Raw genomic sequence first — 19,786 nt, forward strand, 5'->3', positions numbered from 1 at the left:
GTACCATCCCTGCCCCAAAGCTGGAATCAGCCATTTTACAAAGGACCCTGGTTCTTGTCAGTGGAAAATGGTATTTAGAAGCCAACATTTGGGTCTAGGTAGTGTCATTCTTATTGGTGTGCTACCGCTCCCAGGGCTTATAAGGTCACAGCTCTATCTCTTTTTTATATTCGTGAAAAAAAAAAGCATGAGTTCATACTGATGCCCTTGATTCCAATTCAGCACCGCAGGGTTTATCCTATTTTTCTCCCCTCCCATATTTGGCACTCCCTTCTTTGACAGTCAGAAATGTGGCTCCCATTATCCACGATTTATTTGATCAGTCCTAGAAAACACAGAAACTAGTTTCAGAATTGCTCACACAGACCTCTGCAAATATAAACCTACCAATTATTAAAGTTTGATATTCGTCTAAAATTCTTTTTGCCCTTACTGTGTCTTCTCAAAACCTTTTAACATGTCTACATCTTGGCATTTACCTGGGAGAAGAGCTCTCACCTTCCCTGGATGCCTGCTATGCAATAGCACCTCCCACACATCCTCATGTAACCCCTAAGCACTCCCTGACGTAGATGGTCATCTTCCCATTGATCCGTGACAGGGCCACTGAGGCACATGGGGACTGATAGCAACCAGTAAGTAGCAGAAGTAGGATTCAAACCCAAATTGGTCTGACTCTCAGCCTGTGTGTTCCTGCTAGAACGTAACAGTGAATGCATTTATAAGGCCAAGACAATCCAACTCTTTAGACAGGACTGAAATAGCTCCTGCCTCTGTATCGATAATTCTGTCTTGGGTTTTCCTTGCCAAGGCTACTTGGTTGAAACCAGGTGCTTCCTCTCTTTTTAGGCTTGGAAAGAGACAAGTTTGACAACAAGACTGTCACCTTTGAGGAGCACATCAAGGAAGAACACAATATGTGGCACTATCTGTGCTTCATCGTTTTGGTGAAAGTGAAGGACTCCACAGAATACACGGGGCCTGAGAGTTACGTGGCGGAAATGATCAAGGTGAGTGGGAAGGTCTCCTGGAGAGAGAGCAGATTTCGGGCCTGCTTTACCTGGCTTCTCAGCTCAGAGGATGCCAGTGGGTAAGTTACACAGCAGAAAAATACATCTGATGTTTATTGAGCCCTTTTCATGGAGCAGGCACTATACTCTGAGAGTGGCCTCATCCCCATTTTAAAGGTGGAGATACTGAGGTTTGGAGAGAATGACACAGGTCACCTATCTGGGACAAGGGTTTTAACTTAGATCTGACTTCTCAGTCTGACTTCCATCTCCATGCTCATGTGCCCCTCTTCTTGTTGATGGCTGTTTTTTTCCCCCTTAAAAAGACCTGGTCTCCAGGAGCACTTGGTGATTTGTGTGTGTTTGTTTGGCCTCAGCCTAGCCTTTCTGGAAGACAGTTTGCTAACCATCAGGAAGGGATCGTATGAGGGTGGAATTTGGGTCCCAACTTAATCTTCTTGCTGATGGGAAGCATGGCCCTGCCATGTGCCAGGAAGAGGGAAAGCTGCTGCAGGTGTTTAGAGAGCTCTTCTCAGGAGGGACTGTTTGGAGCTCCAAATCCGTGCTCTGGGAGCCCCAGAGCCAGCTGGTCTTTCGTACCTGTGGTTTCTGAATTTTATTAAAACGTTCAGGGGCATATGGTAAATGAGGAGGCATGAACTGTGAAATCTAGAGAGTCTTTGTGATTTAATTAGTTTACTCTGAGGAGAGGGAGGCCATTAGCTGTTAAGAACGACTACTACACAACTTAGCAGTTACCCTTTCTGTTCCCAAGGACTTGATCATTCTGCCCAATCAAGACTTACCCTAAGCGAGCCCTTCTGTTGTTTTGTTTTGTCTTGTTTTATGTAGATAAGATTTTAAAGCTTTTCATGTAGAGAAACTCCAAGTCAGGTCTTCTCATATAAAGCTAGCGCCTAGATGCAGGCAGGCTTCCAGTTTTATTGCTGGCAGGCCAGCAGTTGCCAGGTAATAGTTTGCGAACCCCCATATTACACAGGCTTAGAGGCCTCTGCTAGGTTCTAGAGGGCTTTCTAGAGATCCTGTGCCCTCTGTATCCTTGTGGTCCTTCAAGCCTGATTCCATGCTTCTCAAATTTAAGGTTCATCTAAATCATTTGATTTTGTTAAAAGGCAGATTCTGACTCAGTAGTCAGGCAGGACTTGAGATTCTGCATTTGCACCCAGCTTCCAGGGGAAGTTGGTGCTGCTGGCCGTGACTCGCACTTGGAGTAGTAAGAGTCTGCCACAGGGGAGACAACATAGAACCTGATCTATGCCACTGTCATACAGACTGGGTATTCGAGTGCTGAGAAGTACTCCTAGTTTTTTGTATGTATTTAGCCCACTATGGTTTATCAGGTTTTTCCACATCTATTATTGGATATGATCATGCAAATTATCCTAAATGGGGAATCATTAAGAGAACTTTGGGAGTGAGTAGAAATGGGTGAAGGAGAGATGACTTTTACATCGGGTTGTGAAAGAGAAAAAGGGTAGAGAGACAAGGATTATAGATTAGCAGAGGAGAAGGAGAAAAAATAACACAAGGTGGGGGGAAGGTGATACAAGTTCCAGAATGAGAATGGCACCATATCGCTTTTTGCAGATGAAAGCCAGCCTGGGAGTTAAGTAACTTGCCTGGTAACAGCTCATTCAAACCTCAGTTGGACTGGACTCTAGACGCTGCCTCCACAATCACGGTGCTGGTGGTACTGGGCGAGGTGGGGGCAGAAGCCTGTTTTTAAAGGGATTAGGAATTCCAATGGACACTAGTGCAGATTTTCACAGGTTAGGTTTCCAGCATCAGGACACTAACTGAAATGTCAGGGAAGTCTTAATTCTTCCTTAGGGGTCCTCAAATCTCTTTCTTTTCCTCCAGTTGTTGATACTGCCAAATTAAAGTTTACCAGCATTCCTGCTGAGATGAACCTGTCTGCCTACACATATGATGAACTTCTGCATTAAACGTTTTCATGCATAGAAGAAATGACCCATAGGGTTCACCGCTGTCATAAATTCCTCCTCTCCGTTCACTTGGTTTTCTTTTCTCTAAAGCATTTGAATGTGCTGTATCTTTAAATCTGCCAGGGGCCAGTTTTAAAGTTTTCTTTTAATCACCTTACTTTAAGGTCACAGAAAACTCTGGTGCACTTTTGGGTTTCTGCCTCGATAATGAAGACTTGAGGAAGTCTTGTGAGCGGGCACACGATGAGGGCTGCCTGCCAACCGGCTTGATCAAAGCCACTGCGCTGGCAAAGCTTTGAAAAACCTAGCCTTCAGTGGGCTTTCTCCCTAGCCACATCACTCTTTGTACAAGACTTAGTCTTAAAAAGCCTAAAAATCTGCAGTACCGATGAATTCTCAACTCTGAATGTCAGAGTTGCTAAGGAACCAGATGTTTGTGCACTGAGTGATGGCTCAGGAAAGTATTATATTAGGTCCAGCAGCTGAAAGACAGTGCCTTCTGGTCAACACTGCTTTCCTCAGTGTCTTTCTCACAGGAGGTAGTCTTCAAGCCACACAAATCCCTGCTGGGGACTCCTAAGAGAGAGCATTAGCCATGGCAGGTTGGAAGCTGGGGGCGCTTGGCTGACTCATTTGGTAGGGGGCTGCAACTCCATGCCAAACCAGGCTGAGGGGAGCCAGCTACAAGCTCACCTCATGGAACCAACTTCCTCATGCCCTGAGGAAGTGGCTGCTGAGAGGGAAAGTCAGGTGATCTCTTTGATAAGCTGATCCCAGGAGGCTGCAATTACCTCAGCAGTAAGGAGTGAGGGCACAGCTAATGAGCAATGTCAGGGATGGAGGGAAAAGTGGACAGATGGACTTCTGCTTACCTCATCTCCCAAAAGCAATCCTCAAGGTAGGCTCTTTGGGAGCTTGCATTCCTCAGGATAATCACCTCTTGCCTGAAAATAGTTGATGGCAGAAGGTGGGGGATGTGTAGTCTCCCAGTGGCCCCTGGATCAAGATTCCCAAGGCTACTAAAGAATTGTCAAGTAGGGACCACCAAAAGACAACCCAACAGAACCAGGTGCAGAAGGCCTGAGAGGTGCTCCCTCAGAAGGTAGAAAGGCTTCACTGCCCTTTGCAGATGGCAGCATCAGGGATGGCAGATAGATTTTCATGTTGAAAACCCAACAGTTGTTAGTAGAATCGGTACTGTATTGAGAAGGGCTCTTTGAGCCCAAGCTGACTATTGAATGACATAGATGACTAGCCAGGAGCTAAAGGGATGAGAAGGGTAATACATCGAGTGTTTACCATCTCTGCATGGACTCATCTCCCAGACATAGATTGCCCCCTTTGGTGGCTTCCTGCCATCTGAAAACGCAAAGCAGTCTTGCTCAATCAGCTGCATCACCTTCCTAATTCCTTTCTGGGACTGGTCTACAAAGAAGAGGTGCCAGGACCTCTTCTCTCTATAAATGGAAACATTTCTTGCTGTCTCTGGAGGGGAAAAAGGAACTTTTGAAGAACCTCTGTCTCACAATTGAGAACATAGCAACCAGTTGCTCATGCACAAATTAATTTTAAACATAATAGATTGTACTCCCTTCTGCCCATCCTGTTTCTCCTTTCATTGGAGAGGGGAATATCCCTCGCTAAGTGGGTCCAAGGTTGATGCTTATCATGAAATCATTATTACCCCAAGAATTGGATTTGGAGGCAGAAGAGATTTTAAGGTTTGAGTTTCAGCTCTGCTACTTCCCAGCTGTGCAGCCCTGGGGTAGTCATGGGATTTCTCTCATCCTGAGTGCCCCATCTGTAAATCGGGGTCAAAACTCACTGTCACATATTTGTTGGGTGGTGGCAGGAGATAAATGTATGGGGCAGCACCTGGCAGATCTATTGGGTGGTCAGTGCTTACTAAGGGAGGAGTTGGGTGAGGCAAGTGAGTGAGTGGACATCAGAACAAGGGGACAGACAGACGGGGAGCGCCGTTGGCAGGAGGCAGAGTTGTGTGAGAAGTCTTGGCTGTAGGCATGCTGTTGCTCAGAAAAATGAGAATGGGCATCTTGACTCCATGACTCCTGTCATGAAAAACTCCAATTTCTTCCTCTCTCTTAAAGTTTAGCTCTTTAAATTCCCTTAAATTTGAGGCCGGGCCAGGTTGACAATACTGTTCTTTCTCAGTTGAATCAGTCACAGATTCTTTTGACTTCTATCTGTGTTGGTAGGGGTCTCCTCCACCTGCTTCCACTGCTCATAATTAGGGCTCTGATTTGGGGACTGACCCTGTGTTCTGTGTATTAAAGACAAGCCTTAAATTATAGAATGGGATTATACTTGGCTTCCTGATAGATTTGTCCCCCGACTCTTAAGTACAGGGATGAACGCGGTGCTACAAACTAGCATGGCTGAGTGAAGTTAAACCTCCTCTGTTGTAACTGACAGCCCCTCTTTGCCCTGGAGATACAGTCTCACATTCCTTGACTGTGGCCCCCAACAGGGCTATGCTTTCAGATAAATGTGGCTGCGGAGAGACCTCACATAGCCCCTAGCAGTTCAGGGCAAGAGAAAACCCCCGAGTTTCCTTTCCCCATGGGAACTCCAGTTTTGGAATTATCATGTGTGATACTAGTAATAGCCTTTATAATAATAAGCAAAACTTTATTCACCTTGAACTATGTTTAAATTTTCACAACAATGCATGTGCCTCGCACCCTCTTTTGATCCATTTTAGCATCATTTGGCTTTGTTCCACTGCCAACTGAAATGAGAATTTGGATTAGTCTATAGATAATGATTTGGCAAGTCAGATAGGATATATTTAACCTGAATAAGTGCAAATCAGTTATGAGTATCTTTGCCTAAAGGAATTTAAATACTGCAAAATAGGTATGTTATAGGTAAAAGATCAAATACATAACTCCTAGCAAAGATTTGACAGGCCAATATTCAACTACAGTCAAGTGGAGGAGAAAAGCCAATCCTTGATTTGATAAGCAGACTAAAAGTCTCCTGAAACTTAGAAACTGGAGAGGCCTTAAGGAAGAAGGTTAGTAAAGAAGAACAAATAATCACTTAAATATAAGGCATCTGTTTTGCTAATTAAATATAGATTTCACTTCTGGAGCTTGAAATCCTACCTGGTTAACATAAGTCTAATGTTTTCAGAGGTGTTTTTCAGTAATTTGTATTTAAAGAGAGAGTGATCAGATAGAAGACTGTTTGCAGACATTTTTAAATGTCCCGATATTCTGGGCTTGCTCTTGCCATGTCTCTTTTCCAGAAGAGTATGTTAATTGACAACTAAACTGAACAGTGAAATGGTTAAGGAGAACTATTTCCCCAAGACAGCCTCAGCATCTGGAAACACTTCAAAGCTGCTGTTTCAGAAGTGGCAGTATGTGCTGTGTTGTCCTTTGGCGTGGCAAAGGCAAATTAGATAATGACTCAAATGCTAGATAATGTTTAATCAGTATGTACTAAAATACATGCTCTGCATGCATGATCTCATTAAGTCCTCACAGCAGCATGGTAGGTGGCACTATTACCTGTTTACTGTTGGGAAACCTAAAGCTCAGAAAGGTTAAGCAGATTCTCCAGGGTCACACGGTTGGGGACTGCTAGAGCTGAGATTCAAGCTCAGATCTATTGAATCAGACACGTGCGCATATGCAGTTGTGGTTATATCTGTGTATGCGCTCCACCCTCAGTGTTAAGAACCTGTAGCCATGGGTCGTCTGCTGCATCTGGTTTTCCTGGCTTGAGATGGCTCATCTCCCACTACCCCCATCTTCCCAGGAGGGGCTGAATTGGTGGCCTTCAAAGGAGAAGGTCCCACAGGGGAAGGGAGAGGTGTGGGAAAGAGGATCTCCTAGGTAATGCTGCCTGACTAACGCAGAAATCAACCAGACAGGAGATTCAGGTTAAATGGGCTTAATTCTCAGAGCTGCTCCAGCCAGTGTATTACTCAGGTTCCACCTCAAGTGCGGCCGAGTCAGCTGAAATGACAGGAGTCCAGGAAAGTCTGAGAGCAGCTATTGCAAAGGGTGTATCTGAAGTACACCTTTGACTTGTTAAAATCTGATAAACTTCATCGCCCCCCCCACCTAAGCTTGAATCAGGGAATGATGTCTCTTTTGGACTAGATTTGAGGGGTGAAGAGGGTTTCTAAGCAAAAGGAGAGGACAGTTCACCAGCACTCCAGCCAGGCCTGAGCCTCCACACCCAGGTGACTCATCTGAGTGGCTGTAACTCCTTACTAATTAAACAGGAGAGGGTCTCATCCACCATCCTTTAAGCCTACTGCAGATTCTTTCTTGTTGTCAGGGTATTCACTTCTCTACTTGCCTAAAGTCTCTCTCTCCCTTTCTCTCTCAAACAGTAGTCCATTGGAGATTTCCCAGTTTGTTCCATCATGTATCACTTAACTTAACCTCTTCAGAAACCAGTCTACATGGGTATAAAAGCAAGGGAGCAGTTTGCCGAATCAAAAGTAATATAATTGTGGCAAAAAGCGAAATGCTCTTAGCCAGCAGTGGGGGGCTTTCAACAGAGGGAGGAGGAGTCGAGGAACCTCCATCCCTGAAAAATGCTTTGCTGAAGTCCCTGGTAATCTGCATCCAAAAAACAACACTTCTAAGCAAATAAAGTCTATTAGTGAATTCAGCACTATTAAACACCTACTATGAGGAAGCATTGTAAGAAGATTGAGAAGCCACAGGGTATACAGCCTCAGTGCTTGCGTTTATCTGTGTTTGATAAGAAGACATAGGAAGCAAGCACAGTCAGAAAGCAATGTGTTTAACAAGGGCTGAAGATCAGCATGAGGACAGGAATACCTGAGTACCACCACATTCTGTTTAAAAGGGGAACTGGCTGAAGCCTTGCACTCTCTTAACCCAAGAAAAGGCCAGGTTCTCTAAAATCTGTAGAAAGATACTTTCCAAGGTTGGGACAGCAGCTTTCTGCCAGAAGCACAGCAAGGAACCAAGGGAAGGGGCTGGAAAGAACTCAGGATCTATGGAAAGCGGGAATTACTGGTGGATCAGTTAGATAAAGGTCAAGCCCTGGAAGTCTGGGGAGAGGGGTGGCAGGAGCAGCAGTATGAGTTGGGAAGTGAATATAAACAATCATGAAGGGGTCTCCAGTCAAGAAAATTACAAATTGGGTGTCCCTGAGACAGGACTTACAGTGCGGAAGCGAGAGAGAGTGACTTTAATGGGCATGGACTGAACTCTCCCTGACCTTTCCTCCTGAGCTTTCACTTGGTCTGTGATTCCTTAACCTTCAGCCCAGGAGGGTCCTGACTGTCGATGGAGTAAAGAGGAAACCCTCTGTTTCTGTGCAGCTAGGTTCAAATTCTATTCTGGAATTGGGGAGAACACTTGGAGGAAGGGAGGGCCTTGGTAGATCCCTGGGACAGCGATATTTCAGTGCTGGTAGTGCCGTGTCAACAGCTTTCCTGCCTAACCTGGGAGGCCATCTCCAGTTAAAGTGTCACCTTTGCCCTGAAAGCCCTTAGCCATGGGCAAGGATACAGCCTGTGCTGCCCTCTAAATACAACTCTCAGAATGCTTTCTGGAGCTAGCTGACACCTTGGCAGAGTTCAAGAATACCAGAGCAAGGGAGAAAGGAAAAAGGATTTGGCACTTGCCCCTTGGTGGCTGGAAGCAGTGCGTCAGCATCATCAATTCCCAGCCAGCCCGGTAAGCTCCCGCCCCACCCTCTCTGCTGGAGCTGTCAGTGGCAGCTGCTCGGAGCAGTTGCTGAGCTTAAGTTTCCCCACCCAGCCTTATAACACATTCTGCCCTCTAGTCTAGTGGGTATGAAGTCGCCCGTTGACCTACCGTGCACTTCACAAGCAGTTCTCTTTTTATTACGAGGCACTTGCCTGGCATTTGGACCCCAGTTCTGCACTGACCTCCCAGCTGTCTCTTCTGAGTTTCCCACATTGTGACCTCCCTGAAGGGTGTGCTAGAGTTGGTGACAGGGAGTTAAACAGAGTCGTCATATGCCCTCAGGTAACTTCTGTGAGAAGGCATAGCATAGGGAATTGGGTATACATAAGAGAATGGCCCATGAGTCTCTGCAGAATATTAGAATTGTGCATATCAATTGTTAAATTGGTCAGCTGAGAGTTGATTTCACCACCCATGATATTCTCCCCAATCCTTAGTCCAAGGATGTGCGTGTGCATTTATGTGCATACATATACTTATCCACATATGTAAATTCTTTTCACACACACATTTCCCCCAACTCAGCAGATTTGATAAGCTCTAATGTGTATTTTTATTTCCTCCGAACTGTAAGCCACCCTCCTGCTCCTTCTCCCAGTGCAAATCCCACTGGGCTGCCCTCCTTGTCCCAGTGAATTCCAGACAGTGTAACTACACTTTGTAATTCCCTTACGTTAGGTCCTTTCCTTCTCATGTCCTCTAAGTACTGATTGAGTCTGATAGAGCTAGACTGTAGTGTCACATACGCTGCTGAGAGGAATGTAAGCATCTGACCTTTATAAAAACTCTCATCTAAAAAATGTTCTGAGTTTAACTGCCTTTATTAGGTACCCGTATTCAGATTTCTTTAGAACCAAACTCTTTAAAATGAAGCCTACCAATATGTCTCTATAGAATGTGAGAATGAGGAAAATATATTAGTATTTAGGTATAGCCACTTGTATTTAAAGCAACTGCCATGTAGCTGGGCAAGATTCTGCATTTCGCCTTTCACCTTTAGGGTCTAACTTTTACCACCTGTCAGATGAGAAAATTGAAGCAAGGGATCTTGTGTCATTTTTAGCTCTAAAATTGCGTGAAGCAACTTTCAAAGAGGTGGTAGGATTTCATGAACTACTAAAGAGGGAGCTGGGACCGAGGGTTTGTATCAGGAGAAAGGGAGGTGGGAAAAAGAAGGAGTGACCTAGGTGAGCAAGTTCGTAAATGCAAGGGGCAGGCTAGAGAGCCAGGACTAGGAGACATTTGGAGCATCAGCACATGGCAGAGAACCTCTTTCACCCTCAAGCCAGAGATCAATCTTGTGGCACCTTTCTCCCCAAACCACTCTCAATTCAGTAACAATGATAACTTTCTTCTCAACTCTTCTTTAAGTCTTCAAGATGGTGATAAAGATGACCCATCCCTATCACTTCTCTCTCAGAGTGCATCTAGGCAGGGCTGACCTTGAGTAAAACCATTTCAGTCCAGAGGTGCTTTCTACTATATCAACCCATCAGATGATAAAGCTTAGACCAAACACAGTGGTTGATGAGGCTTGTGTGTGTCTGTGTGGCGTTCAAAGATAAATGCAAGTGTTTTTCCCTGAAACAATAGCAAAAGATATTTGGAAGGCTATTTAAGTAGGCTTAAAACAAACAAAAACACTATTGTATGAAAGTAATAAAAGATCAATATTGAAAACTAATGGAATCCAAAAAAGAATAGAGGAAAACCAAATCCCATGCATAACCACTAGGAACCTTCTGGTATATATCTTACCTAATTGAAAATGCAAGGGAAATTGTCTAAGCAATATGTCATGGTCAAAAAAAAAAAAAAAAGTCATGGTCCAGCTTGCATGCTGACTTGGGGAGAAGAGAGAATTATCGTCTGATTGACCTTTATTGGGAACCTCAAATGGACCAGCCCTGTCCTTGTCCAGCACAGGCCACTTGCCTCTCATTTCTCTCCTCCTCTGTGACCTCTGGTTTCCTCCATGTGGCAGCCACAAGGCACCAGCACCCGGCTGCGTCACCCCAAGTTGGCAAGCACTGCTTTCTCATGGTCCCAGTGGGGGGTCCAGAGATCACTTCACCTGTAGCCCCAGAATGACCTGAAAGAATGATTCTGCTGCTGGCTTTTCCTAGGCATTTCATCAGAAATAGGTGTGGTTTGCTCTGCTGGCTGGAGAACAGCTTTGTTACACTGTATCATCCAAGAACAACCAGGAACTGAGTCTGGGGAGGGTAATTGGTAATTCCAGCCCATTTGAAACTTACATAATACGGCTGGTTTCAGTAATGTCATTCAGAGCTGAAGAACAGAACCAGACTGACACCTAAACTTGTGAGCAGCTTGGGCAGCGTTCATGTGGCTTAGTTTGTAAAAGTGAAATTGTATTTCTAAAGTTGTATCCTAAAGTGAGAAAGGAAATGACTTTTCTTGGGAGATGACCACTGAAACTAGAGTCAGTATCTGGATTGCTGTGCTGACTCTTTAAGTAGATTGTGACCTTGGGCAAATGACACTGATTTATAATACCTTTACATTTTTATATAATGCTTTCTCGTTTATGGGACACTTTCACAAATCACATTTGATCCTTACAAAAAAACCTGTAAGATAGTGATCTCTTAAAAAAAAAAAAAAGGAACCAGAGACCTAGGTTGGTTAGCTGACTCATTCACTGTCTTTAAACATGTTGGAGAGTCATGGCTTGAACCCCTTAGCTACTGATTCCAACCATTGCTCTTTCTATTGCCATCACAAGGCTGTTGTAGAAATGCATGGGCTTCCATGTGAGAAATAGGAATATTTTATGTGGTTTGCGTTCACTGTACTTTTGGGACAAAAGGAACAGAATTCTTGAATTTGAAGCTAGCCAGCAAATTCTAGGTTTCAGATCAGTTTCTTTAAATTGTCTTTTTTGTTGTTGTTTATGTGTAAGAGATATTATAAATGCAATTTCAGAGTCCTTGAGCACAGAGATAAATTATCACTATTTTTTTTTCTCCCCCAAAATAACACATTCAGGGGTTGCTGTAATCTTAGAAAAGGGACCTCTAAAGATTAATTCTCATTTCCCTCTTAAATGAAAATAATCACCCTCCCTCACAAAATGGGCGAATGATCTAAAGTTCATTCAGTGTTCTGTAATCCACCTTTGAAAAGGTAAGCGTTACCTTCAAGCATCCTCCTCCTCCAGGCTTCCTGGGGGTTTGGATATGTGGGGACACCAAATACCTGTTTCCAGGCCCACCTTCCATTCCACCTGCCCTTCATCATGCCTGTCACCAAAGCATCCCTGGCATTCTGGGAGAATCCAGTTTGACTTCTTGTTTGGTAAGATAAGTAGAAACACAGCTTAAGTTTGAGTTAAAAAGGACAGTCTTCACCTCCGTGAATCTTCCCAGAGGGAATTCGAGAGAGTAGAGAAGAGGTCCAGGGCCTATGTTCTCTCCTGTTGCCCTTTCTTTTACCTCGCAGCCCCCACCTAAACACTCTGTTCTCTAATATGGCTATAAAAGAGCAAAGGATTCAAGAATAAACGTTCCCATTGTTTATGTGACAAACAAAACTCTACCTGGGCAGACTTCTCTAAGGAGGTCACTGATTACCACACCTCAGTAGTCTTCTTAGAACAGCCTCTTCAGTTAAACCTGGGAGGGGGAAAAAAAAGACACTTCTCGGAATGATTAGCATTTACATCATACAATCCAACTTCCTTTTCTTTCTCTCTCTCTTCCTCTCTGTCTCTCTTTCACGCGCGTGCACACACACACACACTCTCACAAACTTTCTCTCTTTCTCTCTCTCTCACCCTCTCTGTGTCTAGTCAAGGACAGTGTTCAAGAGGCTGGTCAGTGCCGCCCCCATGTCTCAACTTCAGTGTTTGCCTTTGCAGGGACTTTTCCAACTTTACCTAGAAAAGAGATAACCAGAACCTTAGCACTTGTGGTCAGCCTGCTTCCGGCTGTGGCTTCAGTCGGTTTGTCTGCTCTGACAGAGAAAGCGCTTGCTGTGACGGGAACTGCACTGGCTGGACTGCAGGAGGACCAGGGCAGACAGTACCTAATGACATTGGTATGTGAGATGCCAGCAGCAAGGAGAGTGAGGGAAGTCTCCAGCCTAGGGTGACAAATACAGCTGACAGACGCTCAGAGAGCCCATAAATCTTCCCCACTCCCACCCCAGCCTCGACCGCATGCACACATACACCCCAAGATGAATATATGTGTAAACAAAATGTCTTAGTTGAAAATGACTTTCCCAAAAAGGCAAAAGAAGCCAAGACACTGAGGCATGGTTTTGATCTTGCATAGACATAAAGGCAAGATTCTGCACACATTTATGGGCCTTCTGACTCTGACTGGTTAGAGAGCTGTGGGTGACAGGCCTTACCAGTGTAATTCAGCACTCAGACGTGCTCAGCATTTTGTATGAAAGTCTTAGTGAAATAGAAAGTAATTGGATTCAGGTGTTCTCTTTCTGCTCCTTCTAGTAATTGGGGTAGTCTAATAATTTCATTTAAGGATTTAGATTGTGCAGAGGGGTATCCTGTTGGTGAAGAATCTTATACCAACCACATTGGAGGTTATCCTAGTATGCAAAATGGAAATTGAGAAAACAGTTTGGCTAGAATTGCTAATAAACTTCTTGGTACTCCTTAGTCATTTGAGACTTGACTTAACCACCCACGATGATTATTTAATCAAACTGGCAACACCTAGGATCTCAAATTTGGGGTTCAACCCACTTCAATGCAGAAAAGATAACGATACTTGCTCTCTAGGGTGCGTGAGTTCTCTGCAGTTGAACTTGTTTCATATGGTTTAGGATTTTAGTGGTGTCCTCCCTACTCCAGTGTTCCATTACTAGCTATTAAGGTTGGAGGAAGGCAGTGGGGAAGAACCTACATGTTGTCAATTGGTAAAAATTGCTAGACTGGGCCATCCTTTTCCAACCTTGGCATTGAAGACTGCCTATGGAGTGGAGAATGCCGGTTTTTCCCTAGGGCCTGGGTCTTGCATGGTCCTACGTGACCTGTAGCAAGCATGAAATGTCTTTGAAGTCTCAGTTCCTGTGTTTAACATTTGTATCATTTTCATGCTCTGATCCAGGGCATTATTTTGTATTTGACAGTAAAAGCGATCCAATCATTTACTATGAGCTAAAATAAACACTCTAAAAAGATGCATTATTTATGTCCCAGGATTATAGGGTTCCCATTTACAAAAGTGCAAATACAGCAAAAACACACATAGGATATAAGTGCATTTTCCTCGGCCATCCTAATGCTGGTAGGCACCCATTTATTTGTTTGGCAGATACTTAGTTAAATTCTGTTTGTTTAGTGCTGGAGCTACAGTAGCGCTCCACAGGGCCAAAGAACCATCTCCTGAGACCCACCCAATGAGCCCAGGCCTTGGACTGTAAGCACCTTGCAGGCCTCAGCACGGAGCCCTATGCCTGGCACCGAAATTGTAAATGTTCACTTGTTGAAGGGAGGAAGCCAGTACAGTTTGCTTTTGTTCAAAGATGTTTCTGAAATCATTGCTTTGGGGGCTAGGAATCACAAATGCCATGAAAGAAGGGAATTTGCCACAGAAAAAAATTCCCATTTTGGTTTATTGTGATTCAGTCACTTGTTAAATAGAATAAGGAAGAGAAACTGTTCCTTAAACTTTAAGCCATGTGCAGACTCATTTTAGTGCAATGATTTTCTGGATTCCTTTGAAGACCTCATTAAAGTGGACTCTTGTTGGGAAATCTGCATTTTCTCTTTTTATAGAGGGTTTGCTAAGCAAACGAACATATGAAAGATTCGAGAGCCAGCTTTTAGATTGATTCTCTAACCATTTTAAGCAATTTAGCATTAATTTGCATGTCAGTAATAAGTTAGCTACAGGTGAGTTACAGCCCTTCTCTAAGGCAGCCAGTGCATGTCCTCCCTCTCTCTCCCAGCATCTAGGTGGACCTGTTGACCTTCGCAGGGACCCCAGATCAAGGCCTTCCTCTTTCCCTCTGCCAGCCCTCTGGCCCAGGCCCTCATCACTTCATGTCCCCTCGTTACTCCTGTGTCACTGTTAGTCTAATGCATCCAGCATTTCACTGTCCCTGTCACTTTGTTCTTCTACAGTGTGAGCTGCATGACTTCTCTGCTCTCATTCCCATCTTCAGGCAAACTTCTTTCCTCGTTTGCCGTTCCCTTCTCCATGGCGAATGCCCTCCGGCTTGCCCGTCATTGGGCTGAGTGCTAACCGTTCAAGGTCCCTGCCCTTCAGGAAGGGGAGTCTAGCCGATCACAGACACTGGTATTCAATTCTTACTCGCCTGCTATATTCACCACTCATTTGGCACAGGATTCCCTGGCTTATTCCATTCTTTCATTTGTTTGTTTGTTTGTTTTCAGTCTAAGATGTCCAGTCTCCATAACTAAACCGCAAGCTGCTTGTGGTAGGCAATCTCACTCATGCTTAGGTATCAAAGCCACTTCCATTTTGAAGAGGCCAAGGGATGCCATGACCACATATGCATTGCCCATTGTTGTATCCTCAGCACTGAGCCCAGAAAGTGCTCCTTAAGTATTTGTGAGATTTCTTACAAATATTTTTAAAAATACTTTCTTCCAAGAGAACTAACAGTGCTTATACTGTTTATTTGAATCAAAAGAACTATTGAATATTTCTCAAAGAATATACTCAGTAACAGCAACAGTTAACAATTTGTAAGCACTGGATAGTTCTCCCATTCCCTGTGAGAAGGCAGAATTAGTCCTCCCATAAGGACAACTTACTTTCCCTTTCAGGGCCTCGGTTTTGTGCAGTGGGATTAGTGACCTCTCCACTCCTTCCTGGTGTTCTATTCTGTTGCATCCCCGTTGACGGTTTGTGCCCGTTTGTCAGTGACTGACTGTTTACGTGGGACTTTGGATCTCTCCTCTTCAATTTGTTGTCCTCCTCTGGGTCAGTCTGCAAAAGTTTGTAGCGGTCCATGGAATATCGAGGGCCTCTGATGGCTGGGTGGGCTTCCTACACCCGTGCTGAGGGTTAACTGTGTCCACAGCCCCACCCACACCCTCTCTCTCCCTCAGCAGGGCCCTGGTAAGAGTGAATACTCACCAGCCCCCTGTGCCCTCTTCTGAAAATGTAGGTTCATTCCTCCCTTTGAGTTGCACAGACACGTGAACCTGGGAGACTTCTTTGGTGGAAGGTGTGACTATATCTGAAGGATTGACGCAGAAGCAATCAGTATAATCAGTTAGAGGTCACCTAAGCTGCCTTTTGCTGTCTGTGCCATGTTAAATGTTTTCAGATGCCTGCTCTCTGCCTCTTCTTTGCTGTAGATACACAGTAGACAATTGCTTATAAATGGAAACACTGCAGATTCTTGACTTGAAATGGATTCTCGGACAAAAGGTCTTTTGCCCCTTGCTCGGCGGTGGAAAAGTGACGACAATGAATATAGGCTAACATGAAGTCATATGTGAATGAAGTGTTCATTGCAGGACACGTAGGATAGGAAGAATTGTCATTTTCTCCTCCAGCAATCATTGTAACGCAGGTTTACCATTTAAGCATGTGTTATAACAGCTGAATATCAGTTGAATGTCACAAATATTTATTGATGTTATAGTCACACTAGACTAAGGTGGTCTTGGCTCTCATGGAGGTAACAGGCTACTGAGTTCCTACCCACTAAGACTCCTCCCCATGTGATGCAAACACTGTAAGGTAGGTGTGGTGCCCTGCTGCCAATTCGATATGCCTTCTTCAGATGTTTTTCAATTAGTTCTTCTGGAATTTCTGTACTGCTAGGTTACCTTAGGTCAAGTCACAGTATAATTTTGTCACTTGATTTATAATATTTAGACACATCTTGTGCAATTTTGTTTTTGATTTTAAGTATGTTGGTGCTTTCTGTCATGTACAACAGAGTTGGCAAACTCTGGCCTGTAGGCCACATCCAGTGTGCTGCCAGCATTTGTAAACAAAGTTTTATTAGAACATAGCCATGCCCATTCATTTACATATTGTCTGTGGCTATTTTTTGACTACAACACCTGAGTAGCTGAGTAGTTGGGACAAAGACTATATGGTCCACAAAGCCTAAAATATTTACTATTAGAAAATTTTTGCTCTACAGAAAAGTTTTTTTGTGGTGTACACAACACAACAAATTTTTTTTGGGGGGGGGGCATGATTTGTGTTAGAATGTGTTATGATTCATCCTGAAGAGATCAAAATGGTACAAGTGAGAGGTGACCCCAGATAGGGCTAGAATGAATCAGCCTTCTTCCTCTTACCTCACTCTGATTGAGCTTTTCTTACTTTTCATCCCTGCCTCTCTGTTAGGATTTACTTATCAGGCATACTGTTCAGGAGAAAAGCATACATGGGCAGAAGTATGTGAGGCAGGAGTCTTATGCCTTGGTGTTAATCAGTAGTGAGAGACGACTGTTTCCAGGTTTAAGGTATCAATATCAAAAGGATGGAGATGGCAGGGAAAGGAAACTGAGTGGTTCTGTCTAATACAAACTGGCAGAACCTTTCAACCATTTCAGGCTGGTAGGAAACAGAAACAAGAGTAGAGGAGTGGTTTTCTTAAACTCACAAACACTGAAATGGAACCTGTTCCCCATTTCAGCCTGGTAACGATCCCCTCTCCCAAGCAAATGCACAGATTTACGTTATCTGTTAAATGCCAGAACACACGGGGTCTTAAAATTGATTTCATTTTCAGGGTATTTGCAAACCATTTTCCCAGTATAAGGCTTTTAAAAATACACAGCACGTTACTTCTGCAATGGAGATAACCTAATGAGAGATGATATATAGAAAACGTGACATGCTAACATTGCCTTTCTTGTGTCTCTTCTGAGAAGTGACTCCCCACTCCTCTGGCTGTTTGTTTTTAATGTGGATTCTAGGAAAGAAACCTTGACTGGTTCCCCAGGATGAGAGCCATGTCCTTGGTCAGCAGCGACTCTGAAGGAGAACAGAATGAGTTGAGGAACCTGCAGGAGAAGTTGGAATCCACCATGAGGCTTGTCACCAATCTTTCTGGCCAGCTGTCAGAATTAAAGGATCAGGTAAAGAAGTCCCTTCCAGTTCCACACACACACAACACATACCACTACCATACACACACACACAATATACACCAAATTGGATGAGAAAAAACCCAGTAGTGCTTATGTTAAAATGCTGAAGCAGTTCACCTGGATAGAAAAGGGGACCAGGCAACAGAGAACACATTCATTTACTCCAACAGTGTCCCCTGCATCCCCTTCACTCCCCTTTTACAAAATAAGCCCCTGGTACCACTCTTAGTGTTGCTAAGCACAAGGCTGTAATATAAAAGATAAAACCAGAAAATGGGAAAATGCAAAACACTTTAATGAAGTAGCATACAAAAAAAGCTATACCCTTTTACTTTACGCACTGAAGGAAGATTAAAAAGCTGTTGCTGGTTTTGCTTCCTGACCCCCCAAATCTGTCAACATTTCACCCAAGATATTTAAATCTAGTGGCCTAGGATTACCCATAGTCATGGAAAAGCCCTTTTTGGCTCATTCATTTGCAGAACACTGAGAGCATACCATATGCCAGGTATTATACCAGGTGCTGCGGATAGAACATTGAATGATACAGTCCCAGTCTCTGCCCCCATGGAACTTAATAATCTACAGAAATACTGCCCCCCATCCTGTTCCCTGTCACAAAGATAAAGGCTTTGCCCCTTAAAGGGACAGGTTGGTACCAAACTGTATGTATTCGCTTTTTCCCCACCTGGCCCCCTTAAAACTAACACACCCCAGTCCCCAGGTGGCTATCCATGGATAGGAAGCAGCTGTGGGTCCAGGACTTGCGCACCCCAGGGCCAGTAGCCCTGCGTCTTGGTTTCATTAGTGCTTTACTGTAGCTAATTGGGACGAGCAGGTACAGACGTGGGAACAGCTCAGCATTTGTAGGAGTTTCTGAAAGCTTTTTTAATCACCTCCACAGACAAGATTGTAAATTTTGCACCATAACAGGTGCCACGCAAAAATGCCCTGAGGTAAGTTGCGCAACACACCCACAGGTGACTTCTTACCCTTAAGTCCATAACAAGTGAAGACCCAGTCTAGAACAATTTCTCTTGGAGATGGTTTGCCAGGGATTGCTAATAAGCCTTCATGGAGTGTATTCATTCCCAATAAATTATTCCAAACTGTATCCCAAGATACTATTCAGCCTCATGATCTTTTCTTTCAAATGCATTCACATGCAAAAGTAAAAGTCTAATGAGAAAAGAAGTTCTTATTTATGAAGGCTGTCTATAGCTCTCGGCTTGCTAGCCACCTGAAATGAGTAATAACCTAAATAAGGCAAACTAATGAAGATCTGACTAGATTATTTTGTGTATAATTTTATTAATATTTTACCCCTGCTGTGAAAAATCTGACAAAATGTTCCACAGGACTAAACCGATTCATGTCTACTACAGCAGCTTCTGTTTAACCCCTGGAGAGTGAGATAAACTTTTTAACACATCTAGCAATGCTTTCCTTATCATCTTCTCCCTTTTGAGGCAGCTGTGGCTATAAGAATCTGTTAAATTGGATGTTTTAAATTAGGGGCCAAAAAAATCTTACAGAAACTGATCTCATACAGATTTAAATAAGGAACTGTTCAGCCTGCTGTAAAGTCTGGTGCCATTTTTCAGAGAAATAAATGATCTTTGTTTCATGCCCATGGTATCAGAATCACAATGTTTCATATGCCATTGCAACCAAAATTCATTCTTGCTCATTCATTACTATTTCTCAGTATCAAACACAGAAGCTCTTTGAGAGCATGCTTTTGCTGACATGAACAATTAGGTGTCTCCGGTTTACTACAGAGTTTCTTAAAATGTGTCTGAAATAGAATATTATCAGGTATTGTGTGGTGGTAAGACCAAACACACACTTGCCTGTAGGTTCTTCCTGTTCTTTCAGTACTAAAAACCTGTTATTTTGAATTGCTTATGAGTGTAATTCTGAAGCTGCCTTTGATGCAAACTTGGCAAACTAGTTAATCTTTTCCAGGAAGTGAGTTGAGCTGAGAAATTAGCACAAAGA

The 19,786-nt window shown here is 43.7% G+C and overlaps 1 protein-coding gene and 1 long non-coding RNA gene across 19 annotated transcripts in view; one reads left to right on the forward strand and one right to left on the reverse strand.

The window, feature by feature from the left end:
• The window catches only part of ITPR1 (inositol 1,4,5-trisphosphate receptor type 1), a 352,707-nt gene that overhangs the window by 325,487 nt on the left and 7,434 nt on the right, over positions 1-19,786 (forward strand). For all 7 annotated transcript variants that reach the window (XM_037800676.1, XM_037800678.1, XM_037800680.1 and 4 more), the window contains 2 exons: positions 850-1,010; positions 17,612-17,773. In XM_037800676.1, the coding sequence (XP_037656604.1) occupies positions 850-1,010; positions 17,612-17,773 (323 nt within the window). The remainder of the gene's footprint in view (positions 1-849; positions 1,011-17,611; positions 17,774-19,786) is intronic.
• LOC119507563 overlaps positions 1-19,786 on the reverse strand; it is a 112,289-nt gene that overhangs the window by 37,336 nt on the left and 55,167 nt on the right. For 9 of the 12 annotated variants that reach the window (XR_005211316.1, XR_005211318.1, XR_005211319.1 and 6 more), the window contains one exon: positions 12,266-12,341. This is a non-coding gene — a long non-coding RNA (uncharacterized LOC119507563). Of the gene's footprint in view, positions 1-3,849; positions 3,922-5,634; positions 5,727-12,265; positions 12,342-19,786 lie in introns of all 12 variants that reach the window. The other 3 variants (XR_005211312.1, XR_005211302.1, XR_005211305.1) reach the window with 2 other exon arrangements.

Source organism: Choloepus didactylus, chromosome 1 (genome assembly GCF_015220235.1).
Source record: "Choloepus didactylus isolate mChoDid1 chromosome 1, mChoDid1.pri, whole genome shotgun sequence".
In the NCBI taxonomy this organism is placed as follows: domain Eukaryota; kingdom Metazoa; phylum Chordata; class Mammalia; order Pilosa; family Megalonychidae; genus Choloepus; species Choloepus didactylus.